General features: G+C 33.6%; 1 protein-coding gene across 11 annotated transcripts in view; it reads right to left on the reverse strand.

Moving 5' to 3' along the window:
• Positions 1-4676: 4676 nt before the first annotated feature.
• The window catches only part of LOC128228959 (interferon-inducible GTPase 1-like), a 51051-nt gene continuing 43008 nt past the window's right edge, over positions 4677-12719 (reverse strand). For 7 of the 11 annotated variants that reach the window (XM_052940556.1, XM_052940555.1, XM_052940554.1 and 4 more), the window contains 5 exons: positions 9785-9829; positions 9065-9109; positions 8416-8460; positions 7369-7406; positions 4678-7041 (listed from right to left, as the gene is read on the reverse strand). In XM_052940556.1, the coding sequence (XP_052796516.1) occupies positions 5824-7041; positions 7369-7406; positions 8416-8460; positions 9065-9109; positions 9785-9829 (1391 nt within the window). In that variant the 3' untranslated portion in view covers positions 4678-5823. Of the gene's footprint in view, positions 7042-7368; positions 7407-8415; positions 8461-9064; positions 9110-9784; positions 9830-12719 lie in introns of all 11 variants that reach the window. The other 4 variants (XM_052940546.1, XM_052940549.1, XM_052940548.1 and 1 more) reach the window with 1 other exon arrangement.

The raw sequence follows: 12719 nt of genomic DNA on the forward strand, positions 1-12719 counted from the left end.
TTTTATTTCCATAATGATACATATAATTTAACCCTACTCTTTATACAAAAACCTTATTTTCATCCGATCTTTTAAGGCTTTATTGTTAATAGAAGCATTGTATTAACAACCATACATATTGTTTTCGTTACTTAACATGATATCATTTGTAAAACAAGTGAAGCTTTACCTCCTACTGTCTAGTAAGAGGAATTAGACACACGAGAAATCTCAAAAAATATCTATGGAGAAAATTAAATGTATTTTTGTCAAAATGTACCAAATAATCATTTTCTTATGCCTAACTTATTATCAATATGTAAAATGGTGTCAAATGAGTTCATCAAGTAAGGTTTCGGACAGACGAACACTTATTAGGTCACGATTTAGGTTGATGCAAACATGTTTTAAGCATTAAACTCATTTAATATTCATAATCAATCATAATCATTTCTATTTAATAGTTCCGTTCAAATTTCTTAGTTAAAAAGCGCCAAATAAATGCTAATTAGCATTCCATAATCTAAACACAAATCATATGTTTTATTTATAATTATTGAAGTCAAATAAGTTCAAATTGATAATTCATTAAAATTAAAAAAGAAAATCATCAACTGAAATTGTGGACGTTTTAAAAGTAGTACATCAAACACAGTTTTGCCTTTATAATATTGATGGTGTAGGAGGAAAGTTGCCAAATAGAAAGTGAGTTTATAAAAGGCTTACAAAAATTGTTTCAAAACACTTATCTCTTTAGAAAAACATATTATAGAACATCGTGCGAAAACATCATTAAGGCGCATGAATATATACTAAAGTTTAATGTGTAATTGCCACTTTTACTAGCAAGTTAAGTGTGATCATATAAATACAGACATAAAAGAAATCGTTAATGTCGCATTTTGTTTTCACATGTTTAGGAAAACCAAATAACACCTTCTTCCATGCAAATCGTTTCAACTTTTCAACTTTAAAGCAAACAGCTTCTGTATTATCTTAGGAGATGTTTGAGTGTTTAAAAATGTAAGTTAAATTAAAACTTTGCAATTTAAAACAAGCATTTTAAAATCGCATATGGAGGTGTTGTTTTTTTAACTAAATCAACAAATATCTTTTAATTTGTTAATATTTAATGTGATTCATATAATCCATACAAAACAAGTCATGTAATGCAATGCGGAGGAACGTATAATAAACCATGGCCATAATGTAATGCAACCGATAGAAACTTGTCATTATAAAATGTACAAATCAATCTTAAGAATTCAAAAAATTGATCGTTTTAACAACATGTTTTTATTATGTGTCTTTGAATTATCAAACTTTTGGAAATATGTAATATAACACTGCTGAAAAAGTGCGTTTGTATCAAAGGCATTGGTGCATATAATTTTGAACTAGATTAAACCGGTCTATGAGTCGGAAATCTCTTTCAAATTAACTTGACTATTTTTTAATTATAAATATACCCCATTAAATATGCCTGATTTAACAATGCCGGGTCGAGGACGCCCTTGAGAGAGAAAAAGGAGGGTAGAAGAAGTAGAAAATGTTCAGGAAGAGACGCAGCCACGTGCATGGCGGCAAAGAGGTCGAACACGATCGGCTACACGATATTTTTGCATTGAATTTAATAAATTAAAATGCTCGTTGGCGAGCTGCAATTTACCATGTCTGTTCACGATATTGGGCAAGGCGTGCGGAAATACATTGAAGCCATTTCTAACCATCGTAAATGCAAATGTCATCCCCGCAACCACAAATTTCTACCGAAGCAACCACCCATTTCGGGGCTTAGGTAGAAGTTTCAGGTTCCAGAGACGTTAAAAAGCAAGAGATGCATGCAGCCCTCAGACTAGTATGTCAGTTTATAAAGGAAAGAGCGAAGATAAAAAATCCAGTGGACTTATTGAAATAAATATAAATGTTCGTTTCTTTAAAATTAACGGTTATTAATTATGGTTGTTAATTGCTTTCTATGCCTTATAGCTCAGTTGAGTGACTTTCAACAGACATTCAGTGATCGTGAACATGTGTATGGAAAACTCAAATACAGTTTCATAGAGGCTGACCTTTTTCACATGAGATCATTATCAGTTTTACATTTATATTATTAAGTGCACCCCGTCGGGGTGGGACTTTTTGTGTAGTCCTTTTAGAACCATATCTTGATAGGGATCGGTCAGATAACGGTTAAACTTGCTGTTCTATGTTTCTTGTTTGTGAATTTGTGTTCTATGTCTTTGGCGTTGCCCATTGCCACTAAACCGGGTTTATGTTTAAACATTTTGCTACTGAGCATGTTTCTGTAGCTTTTTGCATATATATTGGTCAGAATTATCCCCTTTATCAAGTATCAGCTGCTTGTAAAGTAGGTTACATAGGGTAATACATTAGGTCACAAGGTATAATATTAAAAAAAAAACTCTTTGGAACACATTAGATACATTGTATTTGGTCGACTTTCTATCAAACAGAATAAGAATGGTTCATGCTCTCTTAGACAAACTTAATTCTGGTTCCAATATTATATAAAACTTATTCAGAATGTTTTCTTCATGAAATCCTTTGTCTAAATTGAAACTGGTATACATTGGGTCAGACAAGTTCCTAGCTAAAAAAACTGATGAATCATGTCCAGAACCAAGTATTGGCATTGATTGGTAAGACTTTGTTCAAACTGTGATCCAAAGCAATGTTCCCTTGAAAAAATATTGTTAGACTTTAGAAGTGGATCAAATCTAAGAGAAATCTCATAGAAAGGAAGTGACATCAACGTCATGCATTGTTTAATATATATTTACATTCGCCTAGTCCTTTGTTTAGATAAAACTTGACATTCATATTGTATAACACACAAGGTCTTTTGATGTCATTGTTAAATTCGATATTGCGCTCAAATTGGATAAGCACGACGACATTTAACCAATAGTATACGACGTTACAAAATCAGCCATTTTTCATACAAACGTATCTCATCTGTTACACTTCTTTAAAAACAAATACTTAATTGCAGAAACTACTGTTAATGTTTTTAATCACAATTAATATTTCTTTTAAAATGTAAATATAAGTATTGATCACATCTCATTTCTTGCTGTCTTATGCTGTATGATCGCTTCAGGGCAATGACTTTTCCATTTAAACACATTACCCCATGGGAAAGGCACTTTAAAACTAGACCTCCCCATACAGCAGTAAATTAACTGTTGGGGGGTACTACCCAGATTTGTTCTTTTCGACCCGCAATAACCTCCTTCAGAAGCGATTTAAATTTACAAGCATAAAATGTCAAAGTTTTAATTCAATGAAAATGGATTAAGAATTGATTAGTTCAAAGTTTCCAAACTTGCATTATACTTTTATAGATGCTGTTAATGATGAAACAGCTATTAAACCAGTTCTGCTTTATTTCACAACATTTTCCCAAGATTTGTAGAGGACATCATTTTAATGTTAGACTCTATAGTCACTGTGTGTTATGGTTCAATATATCTTGTTGCTGAAGATTGTCAAAGAGAACCTAATTTAAAAAAACCCCAACAAAACTAATCAGCGTTGACAATGTCAGAGTCTAATTAACATTTATTTCAAATCTAGCATTTATGTGCCAATGTCGCGAACTTCACGATATCTTTAATATTTATAAAATTGTTTTTCCTGATCTTACTCCTGTAAATAATCCCGCTAGTAGAGACTAAGTATTTCATGCTTCGCGATATCACTTCTTGCTTAAACATTTAAAGAATGCTTGTTTGAATAAACATCCTCCTTTTACAATACTGCTTGTGACCTTTTTATATAAGATATAAAAAATACGTGTTCCATGTTTCCAAGCCTACCAATACTGTTTCCGATCCTTTTTTCTTATCTTTTCTGTGAACGTTCGCGAATTCTTTCGTGTTAACCACAAAATCATCGCGATATTTATCCAGCTATCTTGTTAATATTCGTGAAACTGATTCGGTAAGATAAATATTATACGACTAAAAACTGGCACTAAAGTGTGCAGTACTGCCACCTGTTACCTTTTTAAGCTGTACAGCATTAACTGGTCAACTAGTTTAAGTTTGCAAATGCCACTTAATAAGTAGCATATTAGCTGGTTAACTAGATAAGATTCGTATTACCATTTACCTCTAAAGACATTTCGCATTCAGGCGCTAACAGGTTATCTAGTTATGGTTTCAGAATTCCACGATATCGTGTGATGAGTACAAATAAGTCACATATTATCTTCCAGGCTGAAGGCGTCTTTTAATAACAAAGGCTAATAAATACCGGTTACTTCCCAGCATGAAATACGCGACGTTCCAGGGCAAATGAGTGGTGCTGTGGTATTACGAAAATATGAATATCAGCTTACGACAGCAGCAGCAAGACCGTCACTAGTAACGCCATTAAATCATTAATAAACACTGATATGCCATCACACGATTTACCTCTTATAGCTATGTCTACGAATTTGTTGTTTTTTTCATCGATTAAAGTAGAAATGGAATTTGTTATCTAATCCATTTGTTTTTAATCGCTACAGTAACGGGTATAAATTTAGGACAGGTATTTTTATTTAAACATATCGAAACTGTTCTTATTGTGTCTTTAGTCATATAAACAGTTGTTCGGTAACATTGCTTGTGTCTGTTCTTAAAACAGGCTTATACATATGATTTTTTTGTGCATTTTGTGAAAACATAATAAGATATATATTGATGCATATACGTTGTACCTTACAAAATAGCTTCAATTACCTTTATACCCTGTTCATTTTTATTTGTTCAAGACCGGGTACTGAAACATTACATCTTGGTAGCTAAACGGCACGGGCGTCAACTAAAACACAAGTAAAAGTAGTTCGTAATCTTGGTAACGTTGTCGGCGGCGGCATCATATTCGTGCAAAAACACATTAATGCTAAACATATCTATTGACGATAATTAACATAGAACATGTTAAAAGCCGAATTATGTCCCATTTTCAATGAATGTTACAATTTTTAACACGACAAAGATCAAACATATCTAAATAGCAAACGCATATTTGAAACATAGAACAACAATAGCACACAATAAGAAAAATAAAACAATGGTACAAACAGATTTACGACCAATGTTCGCACTCATTCCTTAATATAAATAATTAAATGTTTATTCTTTAAGTATCTTCGATGACCGAGAGTGTAAGATAGGTTCATTCCGACCCGAGCGTAGGGTGTTTTGCGGAAACGAGGTTTACCGAGTTCACGCTAAACACCCTGCGCGAGGGTTGGGTGAAACATGTACTTCACAAGCGGCTATGGTAGATGTTTTTATCTCCCACCTTAACAAAAAGTTGAGTAAAATGTATTTTTGCTAGAACTCCGTTGTGCGTTGTGAAAATAAATGAAAGGAAATGCAATAATTCGTGGTTGTCATGGATGTGCGCGCATTGATTCAGATTATGTTAATAGGCAAATCGGTCTTTAAATAGATCCAAGGAGAGTGAAGCATTTTTTCTTGAAAGATGCGTGAAAACTATTGTATGGTGACACTTGAAGCGAGAAATAATCAATAAGCAATCTAAATATTGCCACAAGACAAAGTTTCCATGACTTCGTCCATGGGCAAGATAAGAATTTCTAGCACGGTAAAATTATTGGATCTACTGATATGAGGTTGGGGGAAATGTTATACTTGCATGACAAAAGAGTAATATAATTCATACGACAGTACTTTATATTGTATAAATCCAAAAAGATATCATGATTTGCTGCTTAAGAGCCATTTGCAAACACCAAGTTATCCCGGGCTGATGTACGCGATACATTGTACACGTTTGTTTTTGACAGTGTTAATTCGTTTTAAATCACTCGATTTTGATACATGTTTTGTTAACCATACATTGCTCGAACGCCTTGTACACATTCTTAGCCTCTTTATTGCACATGTTCAGTAATCTGTTCAATGTATAGCAACACACAGGAAAGGTACCCACTGCAGACACTAAATTTCCTAAAATAGGAATAGTCAGTTTAAGCAGGGTCTCTGACGTTTCAGACAAAACAATTTCAGCACAAAACCTAAGAAAGCTTTCTTTTGATGCTAAGAGAATGTGTGAAGTCGTACCGGTGTTCGCGTACAACGCTTCCAAAGATATACCCATCTTTGCTGCCAGCTGTTCCATGGTTTCTGCATCAGTTCCTAATTGTAATTTGTAAAATGTCACTTCCGTCATAAGTATTGCAACTTCACAAGCTAATCCAACTCCTGGAATCGGGGTAAGTGAGCCGATTGAAGCAAGCAATGCCTGGCGTTTTATCCGCGAACGAAGAGCAGCGACCTTTTCCTTTCGAATGCCAGAACTTCCAGTCGATATCGAAAAGATCAATGATTTCTTTATGTGTGACGATGCGTCGACAATGAATCTTTCATTCAATTTATCAAAGTCAAAACGTCTTGTATCATAATTGTCTATCAGAAAAACATTGGTTTGACTCATGTGTGCTGTTTTCAAATGTTCGGCTGTGATGGTTCGAATGGCTTGAATCATGTTGTCTTGATTGTGTGTTGACGGATGGGCTCTTTTGTCCGATCTTATGTCGGCATCTATTTTGGTTCTGACGAAATAGAAGTGCTTTTTATTCTTTAGGATTTCTTTAGCCAGCCATAGGTCGTTTTCTTTAAACCGACAACTTGTAATCAATATAAAGAAGTGGAAACGTTGAAACTGCACAGTTTCCAGGTAAGATTCTCTCGGAAAGTTTGGGGTTCCTACACCAGGAAGATCATTAAAAAATAATGTCTTCTTTTGAGGGTGTTGAAATTCTTCACATACTGTCGTGCACTCATTGCAGCCTACCTTTGCCGCTTGAGGATCGTCCCCACTAAGTCCAAGCATTGCGTTTATAAAGGAGGACTTGCCTGATCCTGATTCACCAATGATAGCAAACCGTATCTCTGTATTTTTCCAATCGTTCAACTGCGAGTTTATCTTTTTCTGCAAAGCGACAAATCCTCCTCTGCCTAGCGTTTGTTCATATTCGTATTGCATTTCTTCTGTCATTGTTATTTCCTCGAAGGAATCCTAAAAGTTGTAAGAACATTAAATATAAACAATGACAAGTTTATGTGTCAGTTATCTACAATTAGCCAAGTTGCTATATTAGTTATCTAGAGTTAGGATAAGATGTTAATTTAAACAGCAAAACAGTGAGGCTTCAATATATTAGAAAAAATAAATAAATAAAAATCTTTATATCTACTTAAACAAAAACGGCATCCCCCGTTAACATTACATTGGTAGTGCCTAATGACATACTGTTGGTATCTGATGATAGGTTAAATTATGAAAAACTAGATAAACTGAACATGACTTGTAAAAGGTGTTTATATGGCAACAACATTAACATACCATTGAATCTTCATTAGAAGCATTCAGCACGGCATTGGCTAAAATAGAAAACATTCATATGCGAGGAGACGTTATAACAATAGTATAAACTTTTCTTATGTAGTACATTTTTACATGCACTTAATGGGTTTTCGCTTCTAAATAAGGATAATCGCCACATTTGACGGCACATGACGAGGCAAACATCATCAGTTAATAGCAGACCAAATAAGGACAACCGACAACAACCACTTCGCAAGTGACTTTCAACCACTCGACGACCGTTGTTTGGCGAACAAATTGAAGACCACTCGACGGGTCATTTTAAATGGAAAACACGCCACATGTTTCACGAAAATATGTTTTTGTTTCTAATTTCTATATTCATTCATATGTGTTGTCGTTTGATAATGCTTTACCATGATCCGGTATCAGTTATGTTGTTTTTAAAAATAATACTATTATATACTTCAGTTTGCGACATACACACAGTGGTACTAACATTATAATTGTAGATTGATTTGAACTATTCTGTTGCATGTTCTCGAATGGGTATTTCTCGAGAATGAATAGTTTTATGACGAAAATGGTTCTTCAATATCCCATGACAAGATTCCTTTATTGCTGGGCAAATAGGAACTTTGGGTAAACTGATTACTACATGCGCAAATGTGTATAGCAGTTTTTTGCGTAGAATTTCCTCGATGGCGAGAATTCTTAAGCAACAAATAATCTCATAGGCACCATCCGACCATATGAATCGACATAAGTGCGATGTCATACGACATATAGCGAAAGATATGTCGACATATGTTGTGCATTATCGCCGAACAATTGCTAAGTGATTGTCGATATTTACAAGAAAGAAGGCCTATGACTTTAAATAGCACCGACATGTCCCCGTTTGGTATGACTGAATGATGGTCAAGGTCGGATGAATAAATCCACAAAAAATGAAAAGAGTGTTATATTATGAATTGTGGAGGATAACTTATGAAGCTGTTAGATTAGGCGTTTTCATAACCATATTCAACTTTAAAGTACATCGGTATCAAATATAACATGTACCTTTATTTTCTGTCGGAACGTCTTCAGTTACTGCTTCATTATGACCTTAAAAGAAAACAATGTTAAACAAACGCTGAACATTTTCATCAACTGGTATTAATGATGTATCTAAAAAAAGCAGTTAAATTTATCAAACCAATACAACAGCTACAAATAAACATGTTTTAAATGACTTTAATGTGATTTTGTAAAATATAATGACTTTGTAGTAATGTATAAACATAATTACAAAAAGTTTGTATGAATTTTAAAATGAAATCTTTTTAATTTTACACATTTTCTTGAATACTAAATTGTTGCGTCAGCATTCTTGACTTTACAAAGTTGCGTCAGTAGTATTGATATTACATCGTGGAATCAGTATTCTTTTTTACGCAGTGGTTTTTCATTTTCCATAGTGGCGTCAGTACTTTTGATTTTATATAGTGGCGTCAATAGTATTGATTTTACAAAATGACGTCATTATTCTTGATTCTATTATTTTACGTACGGCATCATTTTTCTTGATTCTACACTGTATTGACAGTATTCTTGATTCTACATAGTGGCGTCATTATTCTTCATTCTACACAGTATGATTACAAGGTTGCTGTTGCAAACAGGATCACTTATACAAGTTTTATTATATGTGTTATATTATAACACGTACCTTCGTTGTCTCTCTGAAAGGCTTTACTGGCTGCTTGATTTTGAGCTGAAAATGAACCGTCCTGATTATACATTTTTTATAAATATAAAGACAAGTGTCAAGAAATTGCTTGCCGTTTTAAATCCTTTTACTTTCTCATCATTACTACAGGATTCTGCAATAAAGTCCATTCGAAAGTACAGGGACAAACCCAGTAAAAAAACAATAATTCTGACGCACAAGGATCAATGCCAAGCTAATTCTAAGTAAAATAAACACAACGCAACAAGACAACAAACACCAACTGGATTAGACACAATCCAAAACTGTCGTCGTTGGTAAATGCTGGAGTTATTCCCGCATTGGCACGGTCAGTGCAAATAAAGAGAAAACTGTGGTTTAAATCAATTAACGAGTGCCTCACTTCATACTTCTATAATTCATACGCATCTTGCATGAAACACGCTCATCTGCTTTTCTCTTTTATTGTTTCGGTTCTATGTCAAAATTGTTTTTATAGGTTTATTGGCCTAACTCTCCATTAAGACAATATTATTATATATTCAAAAAAAATTCACACCAATATTTCCATTTCTATTTATGTTTAGTCGATAACTATTGAATAGAACTTGGCTTACCTAATGCTTTATCTCAAATTAACTTATTCTCTTTTTATTTTTTTCCGCGTTCTTGTTACCATATTCAACTATAACGTATATCGGTATCGAATATAACATTTACCTTCAATTTCTGTCCGAACTTCTTCAGTTACTGCTTCATTACAACCTTAAAGGAAAACAATAGGTCAAAAATAAGTTGAACATCTTCATCAACTGGTATTTATGGGTTATTTATAGTAGTTGTGTAATCTACCAACAAGTACAACAGTTACATATTAACATATTTTAAATGACTTTTGATAATGTGACATCTAAACACTTATTATTCATGCAAACGCATAATTGCAAATTGTATAAAATTAGACTTTTTTGTTTTTGATTATACACATATTTGCGTTAGTATTCATGAGTACCAAATTGTCAAATCGATGTTGAGAATTCTTATGCAGTAAATTTTATAGGAACTATCTGACCATGTGCGACATTAGTTCGATATTTACGACATATAGCGCAAGGTATTCGAATTACTCGAAACGAGAACTCCCCGAAAACTGGTTACAAAAGTAGAAAAAAGCGTCGCAGCTGTTAAACAATAAACTACTCCCGAGTATCATCGGAAAATTGTCGACATATGTTGTGGATTATCGCCGAACAATGGCTAAATGAGTTTCAAATAGCCGACATGTTCCCGTGTTGTATGATAAATAGTTAATGATTATCAAGCTCGGATGATTATTCCCCCCAAAAAGGCTGATAACTGTTGAAAATACATGAACTTAGCTTATTTAAGGTTTCATTTCAAATTAACTTATTATCCTTTTGTTTATACTCGTCCATATAACCATATTAAAACAAAACGTATATCGGTATCGAAAATAACAAGTACCTTGAATTACTGTCCAAACTTCTTCAGTTACTGATTTATTACGACCTTAAAATAAAATAATGTTAAAAGTAATTTAAACATCCTCACCAAAGGGCATTAATGGTTAATTTAAAGGAATGTTTAGGTGAACCAAACTAAAAAACAACTTCAAATTAACATGTTTAAAACGACTTTGATAATGTGACATGAAATCACTCATTATTCATGTAAAAGCATAGTTGAGAATGGTTTGCATGAAACTTGAATTTTTGTTTTTTATTATACACATATTTGCGTTATTATTCTTTAATACCAAACTGTTTTTGACTTGACATAGTGGCATTAGTATTTTTAATTATACATAATGGCGGCAGACTGTTTTATTTTTCCAAGTCTCGATGGTTTATTTAAATTTCATAGTGGCGTCAGTATTCTTGATTTTACATAATGACGTCAGTATTCTTCATTCCACATAGTAACGTAAGTATTATTGATTCTAAAAAGTTGCGTAAGGATTCTTGATTCCATATATTTGCGTCAGTATTCTTCTTTTTACATAGTTGAGTCAGTATTCTTGATTTCACTTAGTGGCATCCGTATTGTTGATTAAAGATAATGAGGTCAGAATTCTTGATTCTCCATAGTTGCGTCAGTATTCTGGCATCAGTATTTTTGATTCAACATATTAGCGACAGTATTCTTGATTATACAAGGTGGCGTCAATATTCTTGATTCTATAAAATGAGGTCAGTATTCTTTATTCTATATAGTTGCGTCAGTATTCTTCATTCAACATAGTGGCGTCAGTATTTTACATTTAACATAGTTGCGTCAGTATTCTTCATTCAACATAGTTTCGTCAGTATTCTTCATTCAACATTAGTGCGTCAGTATTCTTGATTCTACGTAGTCGCGTCAGTTTTTCTGATTCAACATAGTTGCGTCAGTCTTCTTCATTCAACATAGTTGCGTCAGTATTCTTCACTCAACATAAGTGCGTCAGTATTCTTGATTCTACATAGTGGCGTCAGTATTCTTGATTCTACAAAGTTGTGTCAGTATTCTTGATTCTACATAGTGGCGTCAGTATACTAGATTCTAAATAGTGGCGTCAGCATTCTTGATTCCACATATTTGCGTCAGTATTCTTGATTCTACATGTTTGCGTCAGTATTCTTGATTCACCATAGTGGCGTCTGTATTCTTGTTTCCACATATTTGCGTCAGTGTTCTTGATTCTATAAAGTCGCGTCAGTATTCTTGATTCTACATAGTTGCGTCAGTATTTTTCATTCTACAAAATGGCTTCAGTATTCTTGATCCTATATAGTGGCGTCATTATCTTTGATTCCACATATTGGCGTCAGTATTCTAGTTTCTACATATTGGCGTCAGTATTCTTGATTCCACATAGTGGCGTCAATATTCTAGATTCTACATATTGGCGTCAGTATTCTTGTTTCTACATATTGGCGTCAGTATTCTTGATTCTATATAGAAACGTCAGAATTCCTGATTCTACATAGTGGCGTCATTATTCTTGATTCTACATAGTGGCGTCATTATTCTTGATTCCACAAAGTATCTTCTATGTTTTATTTTACCTAGTGGCATCAATTGTCTTTGATGTTACACTGTGTCGTCATAATTCTTCAGTCTGCTTAGTGGGATCAGAAGTATTGATCCTATTCTGTTTAACTACACAATTTCTAATCAAAACAGGATCACGTATACCGGTGTTATATCATAACTTTTACCTTCGTTGTCTCTCTGAACGGCTTCAGTGACTTCTTGATTTTGAGCTGAAAGTAAACCGATCAGATTTTACATTGTTAAAAATTATAAAATCTAGAATAAAAAAGATTTTTGCTCTTTGTTTTATGTTAATTATTTGGTATCATTTCGCACAGGAGTTTACTTTGCAAGAAATTACCGTTGGAAACAACAGGGACAAATCCAGTAGCTCCAAATATAACAATGATCCCTACACACAAGGATCAATGACAAACAAACACTAAGTAAGACACATTCAAAGCAACAAGACAAAGTTGCATCGTACGTGAGGCTTTATCGATGTTGAGAATTCTTAAGCAGCACTTTTTCACATAGGCACTATCTGACCATGTGCGACATTAGTTCGATATATACGACATATAGCGCAAGGTATTTGAATTCCTCGAAACGAGAGCTC

This window comes from Mya arenaria, chromosome 3 (assembly GCF_026914265.1).
Source record: "Mya arenaria isolate MELC-2E11 chromosome 3, ASM2691426v1".
Taxonomy (NCBI): Eukaryota; Metazoa; Mollusca; class Bivalvia; order Myida; family Myidae; genus Mya; species Mya arenaria.